At 40.0% G+C, this 24,991-nt stretch overlaps 1 protein-coding gene across 1 annotated transcript in view; it reads right to left on the bottom strand.

Annotated features, from left to right (window-relative positions):
• LOC139742527 (PHD finger protein 12-like) overlaps positions 1 to 24,491 on the bottom strand; it is a 30,636-nt gene extending 6,145 nt beyond the window's left edge. Inside the window, exons 1-10 of the mRNA XM_071653062.1 lie at positions 24,077 to 24,491; positions 23,592 to 23,767; positions 13,000 to 13,072; positions 10,735 to 10,958; positions 7,600 to 7,844; positions 6,700 to 6,811; positions 4,081 to 4,213; positions 2,575 to 2,733; positions 2,108 to 2,248; positions 588 to 1,560 (exon numbers count right to left, since the gene is read on the bottom strand). Of these exons, the coding sequence (XP_071509163.1) occupies positions 588 to 1,560; positions 2,108 to 2,248; positions 2,575 to 2,733; positions 4,081 to 4,213; positions 6,700 to 6,811; positions 7,600 to 7,844; positions 10,735 to 10,958; positions 13,000 to 13,072; positions 23,592 to 23,767; positions 24,077 to 24,127 (2,287 nt within the window). The 5' untranslated portion in view covers positions 24,128 to 24,491. The remainder of the gene's footprint in view (positions 1 to 587; positions 1,561 to 2,107; positions 2,249 to 2,574; positions 2,734 to 4,080; positions 4,214 to 6,699; positions 6,812 to 7,599; positions 7,845 to 10,734; positions 10,959 to 12,999; positions 13,073 to 23,591; positions 23,768 to 24,076) is intronic.
• Positions 24,492 to 24,991: the final 500 nt, after the last annotated feature.

Raw genomic sequence — 24,991 nt, 5'->3', positions numbered from 1 at the left:
TAATGCTAAAGCTGTAAGACATGCTCTCAAGTTGGATGATTCCACACAATATGAGGTCACATGCAGATTTCGTTTGGTCCAGATGAGAGAAACTTGACAAGTAGTTTCCTAAGTGAATATTTACCTACCGAAATGTGGGGTATGCCCATGAAAGCCACTGAAGAAAAGACATACATTGTTGGGATGAATAAGATTTGACAGATAGATGACCTGTGCCTCACTATGAAAGTACTGTAAAACCATAAATTTTTGCATGCATCAAACTTTCACAGGTTTCAAGAGGATTGAAGATTTGTGAAAGTAAAATGCACACAAAAGTCTTTGCTTACACAATGCACTAGATGCCAGTACAATGTTGTACACTGCACAATACTTACAATTTTCATCAATTTGCAAAAGTTTCACGTCATGAATGTTTCTGGTTTTACAGTAATTCATTCTTGGCCACTCTGTGTCCTCACTTATGATACTAGAAGCCGAACATTTCTCTTCTTCATACCAGTATGATCCTATTCCATCAGTAAGAAATAGTATTGATGACCAGCACTGATGATGAAATAACTTTACAGATAAGAATGTATCATTACCTGATGAGGCTGGTATTGTCACCACTCTTCCTGCCAGTCCCGTTGACCCCTGACCCCCACCAACGGCCATCTTAGTTGGCATGGTGATGGTAGTAAACTTCAGGTTGCCTGCCTGTGAGGTGGAAACAACCTTGGCGGTAGACGGGACCACCACGCTTCCGCTGCTGATCATGACTGTCGTGGTGGGCGTGGAGTTCGTCTTCGCCGTTGAGTACGTGACGGTCGGCAGCGACTTCACTCCAGGAACTGTCACCCTCTGCACGGAGGCTACACCTTTAGAGACCACACTCTCGCTATTTGAGACACCGCCATTTACCAGGCCGGTGCCGGTGACATGCAACGTCCTCCCCTCTTGTGCGGAGGTGTTTGTGCTGCTCTTCGGAGCAGTGTCAGACTGTTTCGTTTTGACCACTATGTGATTGTTCACGGGCTCCGCGGCTTCCAGCGCACTCTCCAATTTGTTGAGGTTCATGTTTAGGGGTCCATTTGGAATGGAAGAGGTAGTGAGCTTGAGGGGACCATTGTTCAATGCCTTCAGGTCAGCCACCGTCCTTATTTTGGGTTCCCTGGTGTCAATCAAGTCATACTTGTACCCTACTCTTTTCACACTCGTCCTCAGGTTGGTGCCCGAGGCACCTTTTGCACCATTGGCATTTGCATTGGATGGCGGCGCAGCACTGGGACTACTCGACTCTTGGCTGGAATTACTGCCACTTGCTGTAGTTGCACTGCTGGATGATGATGATGATGATGATGATGATGATGATGATGATGATGATGATGATGATTGTGATGATGATGATGCACTGTGGTTGGACGGTGTTTGTGTGGTGACTACTGTTGCAGCTGACGAGGTCTTGGATAGCATGGATGCAGTAATGATTTTGGGTTTGACTGGCGGTTCTTTCGGAAGGGACTTCTGAGCTAGATACCTTGCTATACTTGTCTGTAATGCCACGACAGACTTCAGCCACTATAGAGAAGCAAAAACAAAACCAAGAAATATCACATTTATATGAGTTCAAAAGTCAAACAAACATTCTCTAAACATCAAATAAGTATATCACAAGAGCTCAAAATGAAATGCACAGAACACCTATTAACAAAATGTCTACTTATCAAATTATCAATCTACAGAGCTAAATAAACATTCTTTCATTTGAAATACTCCAGTCATACCTTTTCAACCTAATAAAGATCGGAAAGGGCAAAATAATGTGTTTCTTTCCTTCCAAACAAATTGCTCATTCTGCTAAACACAAGACATGCATGATTTTGTTCCTAAAACTACTTGTAATTAATATAATCAATATATGTTATAAAAATTAGACAAGAGCAGAATCAATAAGAACTAAAACAAGTCATGCATGCAGCAATCACTAACAAAGGCAGGAACAAACGAACAATCCCTCTATGGTGTGTGATCATACCATCCTCTGGTAGCCTAGATCATGGAAGGAGGAGGGGTAGGATTTGGATGAGTCACATCCAGAAAGCCCGCAGCTCCCCAGCACTTTTACCTCTTCTTGCTCTTCCTGGGGTGTGAGCGACTCTGGCTTCTTCATTTCATCCACAGGGCCAACCATGGGAGGGGGGCGCTCGTGGCTGAGGGGTAGCAGGGGAGGGGGCAGGGCATACTGGCTTTTGATTGATTGCGGTACCTGAAAGTCAGGAGCAAATGACACACAAAATGTAAACAAAGCAACAACTGGAGAAAATTGTAGAAGGTGACAATGTGCTGAACTCTAATGCACCAGCTTGTAGGTAAGAATTAGAACCATAAAATATGATGCTTCAAAAGCAGCTTAATTTTTTCATTTGAAATAAAGCATACTTTCTTTATTCAGTTATGACCTAAATTAGCCTAGAAGATTTCTCTGTAGTAACTCTATGGTTTGCATGAATTTACGCAATAATTCATCAATTCATTGAAATAAACAAACAATGCAAATTAAGTGACGTCCTCAGGGTACAACGCGACACTTACTCGAACAGCTTTGCGCCACCGACACTTTTCCCGCCACGGCGGGCCCGACCGGTGGATCTTGTTCAGGAACTTCAGCTTGACGGCATTCTGGTCCATCCTGCCCTGGAACTCGTTGAAGATCTTGCAGCGCTCCGTGTAGCTCCCACTCTGAAAGTACGGCTGAAATTTTGACAGACAAAAAGAAGGGAGTGTAAAGAAAGAACAGAGGATGGGAGGGCAAGGGGTATACTGGGACAGTGAGAGAGAAATCTAAACTCTGGAAACACTAAACAGCACACAAAAAACTGGAATACTGTAATGCTGGTATATTTTTGCATACAGATATTTTTCGTGAATGAGGTCACAAACATTTCTGCAAGATTTGTGTGTGTGTGTGTGTGTGTGTGTGTGTGTGTGTGTGTGTGTGTGTGTGTGTGTGTGTGTGTGTGATTTGACACCAAGGCCATTATAAGTGTACAAATGCCTGTCTCTAAAGTTAATGTGATCATGATCAGGTGATGACAGTTTTGTGTGTTGTTATATTTGCTGGCCAACAGTGATTTGGAAAATTTGTGAAAATTAAACCCTTGCAAAAGTAACTGCTTCTACAGTATAAACTAGGACAACAGACTCTCAAATGACGTGTGGCAAACTTTTGATGACCTATCGCCACGACATTAGAAAACAAATTTCTTCCACTCCCCCAAATCCGTATCCGGGCAATGGTCCCTACTTTTCACGGGCAAGTGCCCGGTCATTTCAATTGCCCAACAGTGACTTTAAGTTGCCCCAGGCAAGGAAGTAAGTGGGTTTGTAGCACCATGCTCCACTGGCTGTTCGTTAGACGGCTGGTGTACCCTTTTAACCCTTGAACACATGTCACAACACACTCCTGGCCTGGACATGCAACCACAAACATTTGGCACTGACACATGTGTGGGAGAGTCATTTTGAAAGTCCCTGCAGAGTCAGTAATCTTGAACAGTGACATATTTCACAACAAACATGATTTTCGCCAGATCACACTATCAACATTTCTTGCTGATCAATCCCTAAACCTCATACATAATATGAAAATGAGTATCGTACATACTGATATAAAAAAGAACACTATTAACAAATGATCTTGAAAGACACATACATCAATGAACACAATATCACAACATTTTCATGCTCAAAGTGTCTAGTTAATTGCATGGATGCCATAATGGTTTAATACAAAATAAAGAAGTAGATTAATCGAGACATCTCAGCAACACCAGGAGGATTCAGCTTACCTTCTCCAACTCTCTCAAGCAGAGATGTTTTAATATCTACGATTCTATCTGGATATAATTACAGCAACAACTCCAAAGCCTTACAGGTTGACAAATTTTGGCAGACAAACACATATACACACACACATGCACACAGACAGACTGATATATATATATTAGCTTCAAGCTCTCTACCAGTTTACTAATCTCTCATCCTGGTAATGGAAAGAGCTACATTCAGACGCTATCATCACAGCAAGGGGGGGCTTACCAGAGTGGATTCCGGGTGGTTGGGACACATCCACCTGCCGGTGGGTAGGGATGTGATGGGAGGGTCAAGACAGTCTCGGTGGAAGAGCAGCGGGCAGTAGTCACACTGAAGCAGCGGGGCCACGCGACAGCTCCTGCAAAGTACAGAGCAATGAGAACATTTCTAGCCTTCTACTGACAAAAGTTACACTTCTTCTTCTCTATATTTCCTCTCCCTGATCCTTCTAATTCAATTGCATAAGACTACAGAACAGCAAATAATACTTTGAAACTGAAAACATGCACATTAATATACATCAATCTAAGCTGTACATGTGTTTAAGTTTTTGTCATTCTTTTTCTGCGATAGTTTATGCTCTCACACTGCTTCATTTTGCCTCAATCCCTTCCCCCCCCCCAAAAAAAAACAAAACAAAAAAAAAAACAAAAACAAAAACAAAATGGAGTCCATTATAAATATGTTATGAGTACTTCAAAAAGCAGAACATACTGATAGGATTCCTTCTACTTATTGTTCATCCTAAAATGAGAGACAGGCATATCACAACACTTCAACAACAAAGTGACTCAGTTTCTTCAATGAAAGAAAACATTCCCAATAGCTTAAACAAATTCTGATTCATTCCTCATAACCTTATCAATGGCATGTCTTACCATTAGGGGAAAACATTGCATATTTATAGAGCCGTCTTACATTCAAATAAGAAAACTTTCCCGTAGCAACTACTACACTACATTGTATATATTACACACACTCATAACATGAATGTCTCCCACAGCATTGCAACAAATCTAGAGCTCATTCTGAAGCACCTCAACAACGCCTCAAACGGAGAAGTGAAACTGAAGGACTTGTCCAAATACTCAGGCCAGACAGACGTTTCTCACGAATTGAAAATTAAAGCTGCACTTTGCACACAACATCTGACTACAAGACCAGCGCCTTGTTTTTGTTTCTACAGTAAATCAACAGCTCAGGCATAGGTTTGAGTGGAGGTCAGTCGTGCGCATTGAGCACGTTGATTTAACCCACACTTCCTTCCTGGTGTAGGAATAAATGCTGGTGATTTCTACACAGCCGGCTGTCAGACAAGGCGAAGTGGCACAAATTTTCCTCTGCAACCTTGTCAATTTTTACGCTTGTACAGAGAGCTCTGCTCAAATCTGAGGTGCAGTCACGCCATTACCATGCAGACATCCATCATGTGTCGGGAGGCATCAATTGATTAAAAATCATCTGCTCGAATAACACTGTATGTGCTATACATTTACTGCAATTAATAATTTTTTCATATATTTCATGGTGATAATCATTCTCGTTCCAGGGTCGTGGTTCTCAATTGATCATAAATGTAACTACTTGGAACATTGTCTCAAATGTCCTCATTCACAAAATACTACTAGTACGCTCGCAAAATATGTTGTGTGTACCATATATATCTGTTTCGGTGTGCTCTCTTTGTCGGCTTATATTTTTTAGCTTTTTATCCATTTTTTTTGGTTGTTTTGTTTTGTTTTATATTTTGTTTTTCAAGAGCTAGGCTGGCTGTATTGGAATCGCAGCTTTTCATAGAAAGTTACAACAATGAACAAACCCAGCCAGAAGAAACCACTGACACAGCGTTGATTATACTGGGGGGATCCCCTTTAGCTAAACGTAGCAATATCAGAGTAATGGTGCTAGCATCAATGACGCCTATCTCTCGACTTGTTTTGGCTTTCAACAGTTAAACTACTCATATATCAAGATCGCTGAATCACATTTCCCTCACAAAAAGTTCTGTATGACCACCTGTCCAGAAAGGACATCTTTTCAAAATGTCCCCCAGGGTCATTTTAAAGACAAGATTTGACTGTACATAAAATGGACAACTATGCAAATAGGAATGCCGCTATACTAGCAATGGAACATCCTGGACTATATTTACGTCACGGTCATAAGGACACGCTCTGTTGCAACACAATGCAATAAATAGATTTTATGTTCATAGTAGTGACTGCATTCATCGCTACTAAATCTCTAACGTCATATATTATGTAATTACACCTTTCAGGAAGTGAGAAAAGAGAATATGTGACAGTATAACACAGAATATCACCTTTCACAAATCATTTCTTCAACAGTTGCCAGCGAGGTCAAAGGTGAATAAAGTCGGCATAATAATCATACACACCTTCCAGTGACCTATTTAAAATAATTTGCTCGTGTGCTTTGTTCTCCATGTGCACAGAGAGACTGGGCTAATACACTCCATTAAAAGAGCTCCATGCATGAAATATGTGAAGTCCCACACAAAGACATCCATGTGGGTGGGGAAAAAAAAACCAACAACAACAAAAACTTCAATGATACACCTTGGTATAGTGCAGGGATGCAAACCTTGTTAACAGTATTGCAGTTTTCTGAGGGCTGAACGGGCGTGTTTTTGGTGGGGGAAAAAGAGTATTTTTACTTTTCTTGCAAAAGACACGTGTAGTAATATTCAGGAAAAACATTATTTTCCATGAAACCTGCTGTAGTTTTTTTTAATTAAAAAAGAAGAAAAAAAGAAGTACAAAATACTGCAAAAAAGTATCAGGTGGCATCTCTGATATTGAAACAACTGTGGCAGTGACTCACTTGTTACAGGTGAAGCAGACTTTGGCTGGGAGGGGCACCATCATATTGTCCATCTCATGAGGTTTCTTGTAATTCTTAAACAGCTCCTCTTTCTTCTTCTTCCTCGTTGTGCCTGTGAAGGGCAAGACATAGACAGAGGATGTAGAATGTCAATGTCAAGTTTGACTGTGAGAAGTGTTAACCCTTTCTGTGCCAGGGACTATGGACAGTGTCTTACAACACTAGGAAGTTTTCTGTGCCAATCAACACTCAAAGCACGCGAAGGATTAAGTGCGCATATCTGACTTTTGAGGATAGTTTTTGTAAGCAAAAGCAGCATGACAGGGGCATAAAACAGGAGAAGTTTTATACATATTTGCATATAAGTTAGACACATACAATTGTATGTAACATCAACATTATCTGGTATATTTTGAAGCTAAAATTCAACCATCGTCGTCTCAGATGAATGAAAGATTCTGCACCCTTCAAAGGTGCGGCTAGATTTGTATCGGAAAGGTTGGAAAAGACTGCAATGCTCCTTCCTAAATTTTGGTAACAAACCAATATCTCAAAATGCCATATATTTCGTGAGGGTTTTATTTTCACTGATGTGCGAGTCAGTGCTATTTGTGAATTTCAAAACAGGTGAAAATATCAATTCTGATCCTGACATGAATGCGACATGCACATGTACATTTCTCCATCCATTGCTGTTCTCTACGATCGCGAATTTAACCACTCGCGAAATTGTCAGGAAGTCAAAATTCACACACAAAAAAAAAAATTAGACTTGCTAAATATATGACATAAACAGTATATTGTAAACACACACACATACACATACATACTCACTAACACACACATTATACATATTCACATGAGAGTGTGTATTGTCTATATCCTGAGATTCTACCATACCGGGGAGGGGTGCATGCTGCATCATCTCCGGAGGGAGGGAGAACTGCTTGGGGTTCTGTACAGCCACAGCCTTGATGAGGTAATTGAGGGGGTTCTCAAACTTGGCGTAGACCTCGTCCTCCTCCGTCTCCCCCTTCCTGGCCAAATCCGCCCTCCTCTCCTCCCTGCTGACCTCGGTAGCCGCGCCTCTCTCTGCCTCTTCGGCCGCATCCTTTGGAATGATTCCCGCTTCGATTTGTGCTTCCCTATTGGAGTCGTCATCAAGACAGCATAAAAAGGGGGGAATGTTTTCACATAGAATCATTTGCATCCATGATACAGGGATGCCAACCTTGTAAATACCATTGCAGCATTCTAAGGGTTTAAAAGGCATATTTTTGGTAGAAAACAGTATTTTTACCTCTCTTGCAATAGCCATGTAAAGTAATATAATTTGGGGAAAACAGTATTTTCGATGAAACTTGCGTTGCTTTTAGCAAAATATAGTACAAAATACTGCAAAAAAGTAACATTTGGCATCCCTGATGCTGCTATTCACCTTATAATTATTTACACTCACAACACACTTAGTCTTGGAGAGACTACAATTTTTTTTTTTTTTTGGGGGGGGGGAGGGATGGAAGGAGGCAAAAGAATAATTTTCAGAGTACATTAGGAGACAGATAAGAAAAAGAGAAAGTAAATTTTGTCACAGCCATGCAATGATTCTCAAGAAGCGAAAACTAGCTTGCATTCATTGTATCCCCTCTACCGAGGTCTTTCCCCACAGACATGACCAATGTGGGGTCTACAGCTGGCTTGTTATCCATCCATTACTGTAGTTACCACAGTGACCAACATTCACACGTCAGAGTCAGGGGGATACACAGAGCACTTAAGGAGATAGTCTAGTGTGACATGCATCCCACCAGTTTGGACCACCAGTTCCTAACTCGAGTGGGGGGGGGGGGGCCTTTAAATTCTCTTGTTAGGACATTAAAGGGGAATGAAACCCAAATATGTGTGCATAGAGGGAATACAGCAGTATTAGTAGATCACATCAGCCAAGTTAAAGCAAAATTGGACAATCTGTTAAAAAATTATACATTTTTAAAGGTGCATGGTCCCGGTGTTTCAGTCAAATGCGTACGCGGGCGCACGGCGCAAGTTTCCTATAGAGACCTACACTATCGACTCCTCTTACGCTTTGGCCCACTTCCCCGAGTCTGAAGAAGTCTGATTCACTGTAGTCAGTGGTCAGATCACAGTTCGGCTCATGATTCGGCTGAGGGGATGACAGCTTTAGCAAACTTCTTTTGTGATGTCATAATAACAAGCACATATGCATGCACCCTGGCATTACTACAGACTGCGCGATGCGCAGAGAAGACACGAAGGCAACGTTACTTTAATAGCAACAGCTACGCACTTTACTCTTGATGACAGCTCAACTTTGGTAATCTTCGTATCAATGCTAACGGTGATCGGCAGTATCATCAACGGCGCCCGCTACACTACCGGGACTATGCCCCTTTAAAGTTTTGTGCAGCCACCGCTGGATGAGGCTACTTATGTTCATGACATCATGTAGGTACATTGATGTAAATAAAATATAGACAAATTCCACAAAATATGATCTTTTTACTGAAAGCATACATTTCCTCGACATGTATAAAGTGACATATAATGGGTAATATCATTCCCCCTGCATGCTGAAAGAGGTAAAGTCAAATGCTCTTTCATTATGCTAGATGAGGGAAAATATGTTGAATTTTCTTTTACATCTTTTTTTTAAAATATCATTTTCAATACATGACATCATGAACTTTTGTAGTCTTCTCATCAAGCGATGGCTGCACTGAAACTTTCAAGAATTCATCACTTCTGGGAGCATTGTCCAATTTTCCTCAAACTTTGCTGATGTGTTCTACTAAAATTGCTGCATTCCCTCAATTCCCACATATCCTCCGTTGGAATCAGGGAGACTTGGTTCCTCTGAATTCCCCTTTCTATCAACTTGCCCCAGAGAGAGAGAGAGAGAGAGAGAGAGAGAGAGAGAGAGGATCCCTGCTCCATCTCATTGTTGCCGTGGGAGACAGCAAGGATGGGGAAGGGTGGGGTGTGTTCGCCGCCCCTCACACGAAATCTCCCTCCTTAATTGCACGTTAACAATGCTCCATGCATGAGTCATGTCATTCTACCTGCACAGCATGGCTTCAATCAGAAGCGCAAGGGGAGGGGGGTGGGGGGAGGGGGCTGGCTTCCTGGGCAAATTTGGTGGCAATGGTACCTCATTTAAGATTTGATCTGTGTAATTGCCTGATGTTTCCTCCACTCCAGAGTATAACATTCTAACTGAAAGACCGTTGACTGTTGCTTTGCACAATACATAATACTGTAATACATAATAAACTGGGGGCTCTGACTTTGAATTAGAGGACACTGGAATTATAAAAGCTTTATAACATCCCATTTTTTTTTTAAATTTTGATATTCCATTTTCTTTGTATCTTACCTACATGCTTCCCTGATTTTACCCGAATCTCACGTGACTTGTCAAGACCACAGAAGTACGTCGGGGCTTGACAAATTTCCTATGTAATGTACATAACTACTGAGTGCATCTGGCAGATCTAATCATTACAAGGGTCTTTCCACTGAACAAATTATTCAGCTTTTCAAAATGAATACCTAAAAAAAAAATGTAAAGAATAAATAAGAACTAGAAGTGACAAAAGTAGAGTATTATTCACTTGAAGGAATTTCCAAATGTAGCTCAGTACTCATTCAATACTTTCTTTGGCTTTGTATGCCATTTGCTGAGCATGTATTCAAAAGTATTGAGTAACCACTTTCCCTGAGGTTATAGGAATCATTTATTTGCACTAGTCTCCACAAAGATGTGTGTAATGTGTTTGTGCATTTATGCAATAAAAAAAAAGAAGAAAAGTTAACTGAAAAAAGGTAAAATTTGTAAACATTTACTGACTGTCATATTTCTTTTTATTTGGATGGAAAAAAAAAGCCTAAAATCTCAAATCAAGCTTTGATCAAGGGCAACAGCAAGGTAGAAGGAAAGATCCTCTCTTCATGGAAAGAGAACATATGAGGTTATAAGGGTACAATCCCTGATTTTTTTTTTTTTTTGATTCTCACCTATATGCCTGGATCTGGGCCAGCCGCATACAAGCCCGCCCCTCCCGCATGAGTCTGTCGTTCAGTCTATCGTTGAGTCTCAGCAGCGTGCTCCTCTCCTTGGAGCTGCTGCCACTGCTGCCGCTGCTGCTGATCTCCTTCTGCCGCTTCTCCTTCTCCGCTCGCTCCGTTTTCCCTATCGCTTTGATCGTGTCCGACAGGCTGATCTCTGGGGTGTCCAGTGGCTGGCGTAGGATCGGTTAGAGATAGATTGAAACAACAAAACTTGTTATGTAAGTGAAAGCCAGGACAACTGACGAAAGAAAGAAAACAGCAAAAGGGAACTCATCATCATCTTAAAGATGTCTCAAGGAAGAATCATTTGCGACAAAATGTTTTACTAGGAGTATAGTGATATTTCAAAGAAAGGAAAGGCCTGCTTTGCACATGAACAAAGCACATATTTCTTGCATGAATCACATCATTCTGTTTCATGAAGACTAAACTTCCAAAGTGTACTTCACAATGCGGGGAAAAAAATATGAATCAATAGAGCATATATACTATATTTGATGTAAATATATTCTTTATTAACTGTCACTTAATGGCCATCAATGACACAGGCAGGTAACAAATATAAAGATCTATAAATTTCAGAATGTTCTGAGTCATTACAGAAGATGCACCCCACGGAAAACATCAGATCTTTAAATACTGAGAAAAATTACAGGAGATAGGGAGAAAATGTGACATATCACAGACTAATACCTTAAGCTCATGACCATATGAACATCAAGTAACTAAATATGAAATCAATGAGATTATATGAATACAAGTCATTATATTCATGCACCTGTTATGCTGCTAGACAAACATTTTTCTTTAATGTGCTCCATACAGTATCTTATTTGGAAAGGCACAATTCCTACATGACTGTTTGTGATACATATCACAGCTATCACATACTAACATATCCTCCAAGACACAGGTATAAATCATGCAGACAAAATCTGTTTAGTTTCCAGTACACACACAAAACAAGAATTTCTAGAAAATTCTAATTTTCATGAAAAGCACACATTCCTTCACTTGTTACTGACATATGTTGAGGGTAATATTATTTTCCCTGCCTTCTGAAAGGGCAAGCCAAGTGCTATTTCATTATAATAGAAAAATCAAAACATGGTGGATTCTTTCTATATCTTGATATCACTGTCCATGTGTGACATCACTAACTATTGTATTCTTCTTATCCAGCAATGGCTTTACCAAAACTTTAAAAATACATTCCTTTTGAACCAATCTGTCTAATTTTCCTCAATCTATACTGATGCACTCTACTACTATTTCTGCATTCACTCATTCCACATCTATCTGGGCTTTATTTCCCTTTAAACTAGTCAGTCTTCCTGGTTTCCTTCTTTTTCTTGTTCTTTCTGAATTCCTGACAAATTTCAACGATCATTATAGTCTGATTTTGTTACAAGACAAATGTGTTGAACTGCCTTGATTTCCTATGATTCGTTTTTAAGATTTTCTAGTTTGACAGCAACTTGCTGCTGTATTATGTATATTGCCTGATGAATCTCAAAATGAAATTGTGCCTAAATGCGACAGGACAAATCAAAATTGTATTTTCTCTTCCCTCCCTCATGCGCAGCATTACTGTATAAACTATTTCTGATGTTCACAAAACTGAAATAGTATAGATTCCCTGCATGTCATTTCATAAATGCTCAACTATCGCTAACTCACTACATATTATCTGACAGTAATGAATGATAGAATACATTCTTTTGTCTTCACTTCACTGAGGCTTTCACTCAGTCAATACAGCTACTGTAATAATCCCTCACGAGGGTTTACTCAAAATTTGCTTGGGACTTGCAATCAAATTTGCTGAGTGCAATCGTGATTCTTTCATGTGGGCATTCCCAGGGCGTTGCGCTACGGTGCGACAAAGTCAAGAATATTTTAAAGCAAAGCTTGTTTGAGTGCAGGGCAATTGTGCTGTATCACTCTCTCCCTCTCTCTCTCCTTCTTTCTCTCCCAAACTCTATCTATCTCTCCTCTTCACATTGTGGCATGGAATTCAAACATAATTGAAGTCTGCATTGCTGTGGGAAAAATAATACACGGGCCAGGAACCTGCACTTTGCTGCAGAATATCCAAGGACAAATGTCTGCCCGTCCCTCCCGCTTGGTGAAGGATTCGGGCCGGCTGCGGTCTCCCCTTAATTTTAGGTGTACACAGAATGGAAGCTGCCCAGAGCATCACGATCTTACCTGTGGTGCTACGGTGCATCTGTGGCACAACCATTCCCCAGAGGGTAGATCTTCCTCAGATAATGGAGGATTGCTGCAGGTAGAGACAGAGAGAGAAGAAAAAGTAAATACCATTAATCTTTGGTAAAGAATGAATGGAAGATGAGAAATAAGCTAGAGCTAATGAACAAATTCTTTAAAAAAAAAAAGAAAGATATAAACATCATCATTAACTATTGATCAAGTAATATCTTTAAAAGCACAGAATAAATCATATTAGATGACCAGACCCTACACTGCCATTGCAGTTTCTGATTTTTATCATTAATATACACCATTGTGCATTTCTGTGTGTAATATCGTACACTTAAAGCTGGTGGTTGATCACACCAGTCACTTTGTAGGGGGCAGTCATCCACTCAACTCAACACACCTTGCATCAACTACTGATTTATTTTTACCAGGGAAATTTATACAATGACTTGAAGGACTACTAGTAAGGATCAGTAATGATGATAATCAACAATACATAATAAGAGGAAGAGACTGGGGAAGGAGGCTAATGTGGCTGTGAGTATGATATTGACCCCATGTCAGTCCTTCATGACCTCCTTGAGGAGTCAGTCTGGCTTGCGCTGCTGAAACATACACACCAACTGCAGGATGCACAAAGACATAGCACACAATGCACACTCCACTCATGTTCTCGATGTTAGCCTGCCCTCTGATGAAAGCTATTTGCTACAGCTACCACTAGTAGCAGGTACAGCACATGTAGTAGTAGGGCCTGGCTTTGGCTTACCATGTAGGCTCCGTGGAGAGGGAGAGTTTTGCATGTCCCACACAGCATGACACATGAGCTGGAGACATATTCTGTGTACATTAGGCAAGGCATTCTTTGTTGGGAATGCATGAGTTGGTACGCTGAAGCTCCCCCATGCCCTCCCCCCCCCCCCCCCAACACACACACACACAGATCCGCGGTGCATCAAGGGGAATATACAGTTATGTAACTGATACACCAATTTGCGCATCCACAAAATTATCGCGCCAGCTCTGAATCGTAAGGAGATACAAGCTTTTTGTAAATCTCTAAATTATGCAGGTGAAATGTTAGAGACATTGAGTACGCATCCATGCTGACTTAAGGCAGTGCAAAGTTAACTTTGACAGGTTGGCAATGTATGCAGAATACTGGAAATGAAGAGAGAGGCATGCACACACAAGTATACCTCACACTGGTGCATAACTGGCATCCTTTGTGATAGAATGCTTTAATATACGTTGTGATGCACATGGCACTATTTCGCTACCTAGTAGGTACAGCCTACACAATGTAAGTATTAAGAAAAACGAAATATGACCTTAGCCTACATGTGTCAAGCAATAGATTTCTCTATCTACGGCTTACACTTCGACAGCATCATTTGAACTGACTTTGTTTATCTGCTGATCTGTAGTACTGCTACTAATTTCTAATTTTGCAACATTAAAATCATTCAAAAATGTTGCTTTAATGCATCTGTGAAATATTTCACATCGGAAGGAGTTACCCCTGTAAAAAGGAAAGAGTTATTTTCAAAAACATGCTCAAGAACAATAAAGAAAGCATTTTTTTTTTCTGGGACAAAAGTGAAGAAAAAGAATCAAGTACATTTTGATAAATCAGTGTGTGCCCGTATGTTAAAAGTGAAATATTTGAATGGACTGCTACGGTGCAAATGACATTAAACTTCCCATCAATACACCTTAAGGTTTTCAATGCTGAGAACGGCTCATAGACATTTCAATCTTTTTTTTCTTCCCAATTCTACTTGATTGACCACATACCCAGGATGTGACGTAAGTACAACTGTACGTCTCCAAATTGATGAATGTGAACCATGTCACTTCCTTGTGCTTTGGAAAAAAAACATTAGTCTCTATACAGTGTACAGTGTGAGAATCACAAAACTGATGGGTTGGGTGTCACATTCAAATGGTATACCAAGAATTCTTCACCATAGCTTTATGACTGGTTCACAAATGTCATCCATTGTACTCCTTCCATGCTACAGAGAATGCTACATTATGCACAGCAGACGACACAGATCTAATTGCTCTAAAAGTAGTTTCCTAATCACATCATGTATTATTCTTTTTATACCTGTAATGCCAGATAGACGGCTGAACTACGTACACCATTAATTGCTGAATGTGCTGCACCTGACTGGCAGTCATTTGAAAATGAACATGACGTAAATGATTGAAATAACGTAAACAACATGCTTTATTTCTTTTGTTTGTGTTTTTACATCCCAGTGGTATGCTGCCTAGCGTAATAAACACCAAATATGCATAAATGAACACAAATCACTACTGTCAGATAACACTACAGTACATTAAAACTAATTAATATTTTTGCACTTTTTACACAAATTGCAGTTTTATATATAAAGTTTCCTGCTCAGATTTTTGACGACACTGTAAATAAAAAATTTAAAAAATGATCAGTTAATTAAAAAGACCTGACATTACAAATGTTACAATTTGACATTACGGTTTGATTCTTCCATCTAAATTGTTTTCTGGCAGATGTCTGTCTTGAAAACCATAAATGTCAACTTTTCATTATGTGTCTCCTAAAAGCTTAATTTATTTCTTTCAGTCCCAACCTCATGTGAACTTGCTACTGTGACATACATGGGTGCCACATCTATGTGAGTGTAAATGCCATTGTAAACACATTGCGCACTCTGGGGAACCTACTGGCATGCATACAATGCACAGAGACCTTATACTTCCTTTTCACCAAAAAAAACCCAAAACAACAACAACAACAACTACAACAAACAAACAAACACACAAACAAAACAAAACAAAAGTTTCTCAGTCAAGCAACTACAGTAATTCAAGACCCAATGAAAATTGAGTTATGGTTTGACATTGGGAAAAGCTAGTCCATGCTGTACCATGATCCATGAACACAAACCAGACCTTAGCAACATTCTGGGAGTTTTCTCTCTCATTGACTCTTTCATGTAGGACATCACTACATTTGTCATTAATTTTTGTGACATCTACAGGTAACCATCTACTCAACATGCAAGTTTTGTCCATCCCCCCACTGCTGAGCAGGGCTGCATACTGTTTCTTCCATCTCCTCCTCCTCCTCCATCCATTCCTCCATCCAGTGTATTTTCCTTCGTTCTCTCAATCTCTTCCCTCAGTCTTGCGTCTTTGGGAGAATGATCCCACCCCACTGAAGACTGGTGACTCATCCGCGGCTCGCCCATCAGCCTGCCTGCCTGCCCCAGACGCTACACGACCAGAGCAAGACCCTTCTTTCCGCGCCAGCTGCGGGAGCCCTGCGAGCATTACGGTCCGACGACACTTGCAATAAATCTGTGGACAGAAGAAGCCCTTTCTGCTCTGGATCCTGAATTTCAATCAGGATTCGAGAGGCAGAGCTCTGCTGCGAGCCCTCCTCAATTTCCTTCAAAATTTATGTCACGAGGGCTTTAGATCTCAAAATGGCAAACGTAACATTTCAGAAGAACTCTGCACATCTTAAAGTAAGCAAGGAGAGTTCCCCTGACATCTTTCCATTTATTTCTTCCGATTGTTTGAGGCTTCTTAGGGCAGCAGTGAGAAAACAAAAAAGAATGTAATGCTTAAAAGATGTGTTGCACTTGTAAACTGCATTACAGCCATACTTCTTTTTCAGATTCTTTACAATGTGAGACAAGAAAACCTTGCCAGTAGCTACAGTACTCAAATTTGCCAGCGGTGATGATGGACTTGTTACAAATTCAGGCACGTACAAGACAAAAAATGCTTCTGTAGTCTGTCGTGCTCGTACTGTACTCCTGTAATTCTTTAAACCATAACAGCAAAGCATGACCCCTGCCATGCCTTTTGTAATGTTAAAATGTCACTGCAGGAACACACACTACTTCAATACAGTATTAAAACATTGGCAGAGAGAAACATGTTTATACTCTTATTCTGTCTTCCTCAAAATTCACTTCTTCCCCTTTTCATCAAACATGTACATGTGTCTTCTAGTTGCTGCAGATTGAAAGCTTGAAGTTCTCTATAACAAGCCGACTGTCACTCATGTGTCAAGCTGCATTTGACAGGAAGCATGACATATTTTATGTAGTCTTTTTCCAACCCTCTATGATATTTCCAGAGGATAATTACAAACCAGAGTGATAGAAAAATAATGGATACTGATATACAATCAAAATATCTGTACTTACATCATGATTGGTCCAACCATGAACAGTCTTTAATGTATAGACAGACATGGTTCTGAAACCCTATGAAATAGAATGATTACTCTTACTTCACTGCACTCTACCTTTATTGCCATCATGAAAGAGACCATATCTCTTGGACCGCAAACTACATCTAGACTTGTACCCCTTTCAGTAACTCTCTGGTGAGGGCCAGGTCAAAGCTACATTATAAAATTTTGAGTTTATAAATGATGCGGGCCATTTTAGCCAGGCTCAGGCTATTTTGGCACTGTTGTAGGCTAGCGCCAGGTGCGGGCCTGGCGCCGACCAAAGGGTTTAGGAATGTAAAGGCACCAGGCTCTGGCCAAAATTCCTTGCACGGTCAAAGGTCACAATTACCTGGCCATGCCCCTGCTGGAGTGCACATTCATGGTTATCCCTTTTGTGCCCGAGTTTGTGAACAGGTCATCGTAAAAGTAGTGCGCTCAGCTATACTATATTTACCATGGCAGTTATCCCTTATGTGTCCAAGTCTGTGATAGGTCATTGTAAAAGTAGCGCGGCTCTGCTATACAATGTTGTAGTTACTGAACGCAATTTTTGCTGCTTGACGCAGGCCAGGAGCTGGCTAAAAATGCATAATATGAGTTACTGAAAGGGGTATAAGTTTCCCCAATTTGACAAGGAAATCCATAAAATTTCTGCCCCATAACAAATTTACCTGCAGTATAACTACACAAGTTTGTAAATAAGCCATTATCTAGCATAATATATTTATTTGCAATTACAAAGTTCTACCAAGGGATACAAATGGAGTATAATATGTTTGGGAGTCCTTTGTTGGTTTGTTTGTTTGTCAATCTTACCATTTTGGGGCTCACTTCACTTATCCAATTAAATTTGCAACAGAATGCCGTTGCCATGGAAGCTGTTAGGAGACAGCCAATCATATGACAGCACTGTCAGTCACTGCACAGATTTTCAAATGACACAATTCTGAATAGCAAACTCAAGAAATTAAACAGAATTAGATATGTGTCTTCTCTAATAGCATTGCATCCACATGGTTTCCTTTGTTTGATAGTTGTTTGTTTTGTTTACTTGTAACCTGAAGTGTAGAGGAGTAAATACCACACTGGCTTGAGGGGATATCACCCCTTCACAGTTTGGATTGAGTTCTTGATGCTGAAAGAAAGCCCTCTAACGGTCCTTTTTTGCACATATATTCAAACATTCTGCACACCTCTGTAACAAGGGTTGCTCCCAGCAACCAAGAGGCGTGCCAAAGGCTTGACAATATCATGATTATTTTCACCCCTTATTTTCATGTCCCTCATTTGTCTAAGAACGCCACATACGTCTTCCAAGAATCCATTCATCATGAATCAATGAAGGGCACCAGCACAGTGTTTTACGTTAATAAAATTCTACATTCAGTGAAGTGAGTAACGCACATGGAACATCTATGGAGCCAAGACATAGTGTTTTGTCTAGTCCACTGGCAAGCAACCTTCTTGTCACTACAAATGTTTTTGAAACATGATGCAAAGTCACATACAGTACACTGTATGTAAAATGTCCACTAGCAGTGAAGAGGACAAAAAAAACCATGCTGAAAATATGCACAAGAAAGAAACAAAGTAGAGCATTTTTTTTAGAAAGAAACAATGTGTAAGACAATATTGCAAATGAAGAACACTGTTATTACACTGAATGTGTGCTACATATCACAAAAGCGGAATTGCCTACAGCCCTGTAACCACAATGCACATCATATCATGAAGGTGAAAAGAAGTACAAATGACTGCAAAAGTTGCTGTACGTTTTGTACAAGTTTGCACACACTGTATTCTGGCCCAATCATTCTGCCCATTCCTTGAAATGGAAACTTTTAACATCAGGGCTCCATTTCATAGAAAGTTGCAATGGCAGTAACTCTTGATGCATGGCAAATGGTCAGGAATCCCACTTCCTAATTGGCCGCTACTACAAGAAGATGCAATTCTAGCATGAATTCCCTTTCAATATCTTTTGTGAAATGAGATCCTGGTGTCTGTGGCGGTAACAACATTACATATTGCAATGAGTTGTACAAGAGGAGTCATTATCTCTGTTCGATATTGTTCCGCAAATGACTGGTTGTATCTTTCACTCAATTAATCCATCAAAATCATGGTAATACCTGTACATTAGTAATGGTATGTAGTTTTAATGACACAAGAGCAGAATTACAGCATCTGCACAGCATATTGTTGAATTCTGACCTACTGCAACAGGGTGGTCCACGAGGGGTTTTAGCATGTCGCTGCAACATGCTAAAATTCTTGTGCAACATCCTAAAAAGCCAGCAACATGCTATGCAACATCCTCAAGAATTTGCAACAAGCTCAAAGTTAAAGTATTCAAAAATGTGCAAAACATGTGCATAACATAAGAAACATCAAACTACCAGGTACTTTAGATATTTGTGTGCAAAACATGAGAGAGAACATTGAATGTACATGTAAGCAGCAAAATATTGAGTACTACGTACTCATCGTGTGCGCTCCGCGCATATTCAATTTCTGCAATATTCTCAGATTCTGAGCTTGCAACATGCTAAAATTTCAAGTTGTGGACCACCCTGTGCAATCTAATGTACAGTGTGAAATATAAACTTACATTGCCTGGATACATCATCAGGGTTTATACCTGAACGCCACAAACATAAATTGAGTTTGACCTTCAACCCTACCACTTTTTGTACACCCATGCATGTTAGTAGGAAAATAAAGAGCGCACACGTGACTCATTTCAGCGCTTCTCATTGGTTCCTTTATTCAATGTATAACAATCCTTAGTGGGTTGGGATACACTCATATTGGTAGTAAGGCAAGCTTTGCACACTGTAGGCTACTGTACTTGTTAATGACTGTAACAAAGGGCATACTCGTGTGCGAGGATAATGTGGGTTTCATTACAGTAGCATGCAATTTCTTAACGTATAAGTATAAGAAACTATGTCTACCTTGTTCAAAATCTTTCTACAGATTCTTTAATTGATTTCAAAGTCCCAAGGTTTCTGTTTCCCCATTTACATTTAACAAGAAGTGTGCTTCCTCAAACATGCATGCATAATGTGCATGTGATGCAGAATGCCATCCACATACTTAGTACTCTAGTGTGATCACATATCTTGGCTCAAGCTACAAAATTGTACATGTACATGTACAATGTACACAGAAGCGCAGTGGATTTCTGGTTATCAATACATTCCGTATATTTCTTTTCCTACTGCATACATTGTACCTGCACAACTGGTCTAAATTGCATTACCAGTTAAACATTTGCTATCACTGAAAAATCTTGAATACAGCTCACAGATATAAAAAAAGAACAAAAAAGAGGAAAGCCAAGTTGCACAACTTTGACTCAGCTATACATAATACTCTCCTCTGTAATGAATGACATTATTTTGTGTGATCTGGAATGGATCAATGTTCTATACAGACTAGAGTGGGGGTATTTCACTGCAAATGGGCACAAGGTCATTTCCTATCAATTGTTGAATTGTAAGCACTGACCTAATAAAAGAGTTAACAAAGAATGATGCTGCTTTGCTGAACCAAGATTTGAAATGTCTGGCTGCTCACAAGACAGACTTGAATACTTGTGACCAAAATAGGCTATTAGGATTCCAGTAGCTACAATTGTAGTAACTTCAAATACAGTATGCATTCAGTGTTGAGATGATCGTATACATGTGCTGCTGCTGCCTCTAGTCACATAACATACCAAATCTCCATTGAAGTTCCGCCTTTCAAGTTTAAAAGTAGGATCAGTTTGATATCATTAAAACTTATTTAAGACCATGACATTCTTCCTTCATCAACCTAGATATATTGTTGTTGTTGTTGTTTTTTAATATCACATCCCTCTCAGGTAACTGTCAAATGATCTGAAATCAAAGATTGTTGCTACTGGGAAACAGAGTGATAAACAATGCAGCTTGTCAGACAGTGTAATTTACCCTACAAGTCTGCATTCATACATTGGTGTACACGAAAAAGGGTCTAAATAAGATGCAATACACTGGATTTTTTTTTTTTAAGTACCGGTATCCTATGATTATGAACGTGTGCAAGATAATGAAAAATCTATCGCAAGACATGACAACATCATAAAAATTAAAGTTGGCATTTCAGTCCAAAACCGTAGTATGCAAAGTACGACATGTACAGTACTGCTGATGGCATTGCTTATTCTGCAGTCTATATAGAATTGACCCACAAGCATACAGAATAATACCTTGCATTTGTGGGAAACAATTATGATTCTCCCCATTGAATCACCAGGAATTTAGTATACAATTGATTGTTAGTGCCAGTCTGAAATTGGTATTACATAAAGGAAAAAACATACAAAGTGTAGTGACATTATTCTGGTTGGTAGCTCAGCATGGTTCATGTATAGATGTACCAGTAAGTAACACTGCCACATGTGAACAATTCAGCACATGATCTGAATGGAAAATATGGTTGTGTTCATAGGATCCTCAATATTAAAACCATTACCGGTAAACATTACACAGTGTGTATAGTCCCAGCTTTTCCTGACAATAAACAATACACTCTCTCAATATACAGGATGATCCATAGACATGATTGAGGAAATATTCTCTGATCCACATACACATGTATCTTGGTGACATGCCAATCTTGCTACAAAAAAAAAAGAGAGAAAAAAAATATGCATAATGCCATGGAATTCTGCTCAAACTTAATTCAAAGCTGCAGATCTCTGCACGACTCAAGATACAGTATGTATGAAGTCTGAATCATGCAACATGGTATACACATACTGTACATGTATCCAAAGTGAAACATGAGAGATGGAAAGGGACACATGTCACTCATATGAATGCACATATGAGTGTATAACTGCATGTAATCAGTACTTGCATACATGTAAAGTGAGCATGCAAACATGATGAATCTCCTACATCCGTCATTACTAATTTCACACACTTACACACAAGTCTTTAAGAACTAAATCCTACTGTTTGTTTTTTTCCCAGAGTAACATACAATGTATGTAGTGCAACTGTGCAAGCAGGCCCTGCATGTCTACTGGTCAAAGAAAGTTCTGACCACATGAAGGTAGACAACTGGATGAGGAGGAGTAGTGACAATACATTATTTTCCCTGTAAACTACAACAAATCCTCATTGAATATGCAAATTTTTCAAATACTTGTGTTGCTTGCCTTCACTTTTTTTACCTTTTGTGTGTGTGCGTGTGTGTTTGTGTTTTAGTACAGAATAAGCGCCCTGTGGAGTGCTCCACAGATAAACAACATATTTAAAAACCTGTTTTCAAGACACAAAAGGTATCACAAAGTGTAAATTTTCTATGTGATCTCACAGTACAAACTTCACTTTTAAAAATATGAGTTACTATATTGAGAGAGACTTAGTTTTATAGTTAATAAGATGAATGAATTCAATTTCCATGGAGGCAAAACAGCCAAAAAATAAACCACTAATTTATTCATTTGCTATCATTTATTCTCATACAAGCAATAAATGAAGTGAGGAGACATGGCGTTTAAGACAACTTATTGCTGACATGAGAAAAACATTTGATGGAGATCTTTAAAAAGTCCCTACCTTTTGTGTGTAAGAAACATATGATACATGAGCCAATTTAGGAAAATTAAGACGCGAGGAATTACTTAACAAAGATCTTTGCATAGATAGAGGGGTGTAATTTGTGTGACCCTCATATAATCCCACCAAACATTGCGCGCTATAACATCCACACCAAGGTTCGACTTCCAATGCTGAAATTTGACTGCGCACAACAGCATAGGTTTCTATTTGTACATGTACTGGATGTAGTCGGCGGTCAAAAATCATGAGCGACTTGCTTTACATTGCCATGAAACTGTATGGTCTTTTAACTTCAAGAATTTCTGTCATAACAAGTTACTGTCTGTTGCAGTTACATCAAAAATTGATCCAGACAAAAGCAAGACGAAAATGTATCAGGTAACATGTCAGGCAAACTGGCATAACTAGGTGTGTCCAGTTCGGTACCTGATTGGGCCTGGGCAAAGTAGAAAATGAAGAAAATGCTGCTACTTAGTGCTAGCGGCTACAGACCAGTGACCCACCAGGCAGCACTGGATTGCTGGACCAGTTACAGCACCGCACCACAATAGCAACAAGGGTCGTCTTTGATCTCTCTCAGCCTGGACACGTTCATCAAAGACTGACAGGAGTGGAACCAAATTCAGCGACAGGCGTAACACGACATGAATGCACATGGAAATGATCTTCGGTCCAACTTTTTTACATTTGTCTACAGTCTACAACTAGTTTACAAATTACAGATATCTATTCAAATTTACCAGCACTGGAGATGAAAAGATGCAGGACATCGGTCACAGCAGATGAGATCTCCACCCTCAGTGCAGCTGTCACAGGAATCCCTGTTTGTAGCTCGACCTGTCCTTCTCGGTTCAGTCCTCCTGTACTTTCTTGGAGGTTCATCACTTTGAGGTGGTGCAACCAGGGTTTGGATTTGCTGCAATTCCAAAAGAAGAAACAGAAGAAACAAAATCACTTAAACTAACCATTTGTTTCAGTCAAAACAGCATGGTCCTTAAGCAAGTAGAGACTGGTACTACTAAACCCATATTCCTCTACCGTCAGATCCGTCGCCATTTTGAAAGAAAAAAAGAAACGAGTTCAGCATGACGACGAACCGACGGCGGTTTGCAGTTGTTCGCACGCGTTTCAATATACTTCGTGTGTCGTGAATTGAGCCACAGGTAATGTGAATTTTGCGAAGCGAATTGCTTGACGAACATACCATTTTCCACGTCTTACTTACCGCCATGAGACCACCAGACGTGTCCAGATCATACTGGACAGTCGTAGCCATCTTTTCATGTGTGTCTAAGGTCCACTCTTGCACAAAAAACACGGGAGAGCTCAATGCAAATATGTAATGATTTCCTGCGAATATGATGGGCTGCTGGTTGTACGGTACGGGAATACATCCCTCCTCAGTACGGACAGCAGTACCCGAACTCCTCTGCTGCTAGTGCTGGTACAGCGAAGGCGAAGGTGCTGCTCTAACGTTAGATGTTGACGGGCAGGGGCGCTTGATAACCTTTCTTGCTTCCCAAAAATTAGAAACTATGAAATCCCAAAAGACTTGGCAGGCAGAATTGGACTAAGTGTAGCTCTAACTCCTCCAAGTTTGAACACGAAACAATGCTCAGAAAGACTGTTAAATAAAAATATGCAGTCTTCTCTCGGCTCCAGACATCACGGCCAAAATGACTTTTTCCAGGAGCTACGGTGGTGCCGTGCAACTGCGCATGTTCAGATAAATGACAGACATTGCGCATGTCTAACACGGTCAACTTCAAGAAATTGCGCGAAATGAAAAATTGACGTTCCGTATTGTTGTTGTGTATCCCATGTGCGTGTATTGCCAATTTCCGATCAGACTATAATTTGATTGTTCCTATGCTATAGAAGTAGGCCTACTGGAAACAATGGAATTTGATAAAGATTTGAAGCACAGTTTGAAAGTAGACCACTGTGTAATCGATAGTTTGTAGTTCAAGATACTTGTGATACAACCGAGTGGTCTAGTTGACAAGATTTTGCTCTTTTGCTTTTTCTACACCGAGTCACTCTCTTTAGATACATAGTAATTGTCTCAACCGTAGGTCTATATGCGAGCAGACTGCTCCCCGCACCACAATGTTTAATTGTGAACTAGTTCTCCCTCTCT

This window comes from Diadema antillarum, unplaced genomic scaffold, assembly GCF_040938485.1.
Source record: "Diadema antillarum isolate AM-2024a unplaced genomic scaffold, OU_Dant_1.0 scf00000032, whole genome shotgun sequence".
NCBI classification, from domain to species: domain Eukaryota; kingdom Metazoa; phylum Echinodermata; class Echinoidea; order Diadematoida; family Diadematidae; genus Diadema; species Diadema antillarum.
Note: the sequence above shows the minus strand (reverse complement) of the source record. Positions and strands in the feature narration are given on the sequence as shown.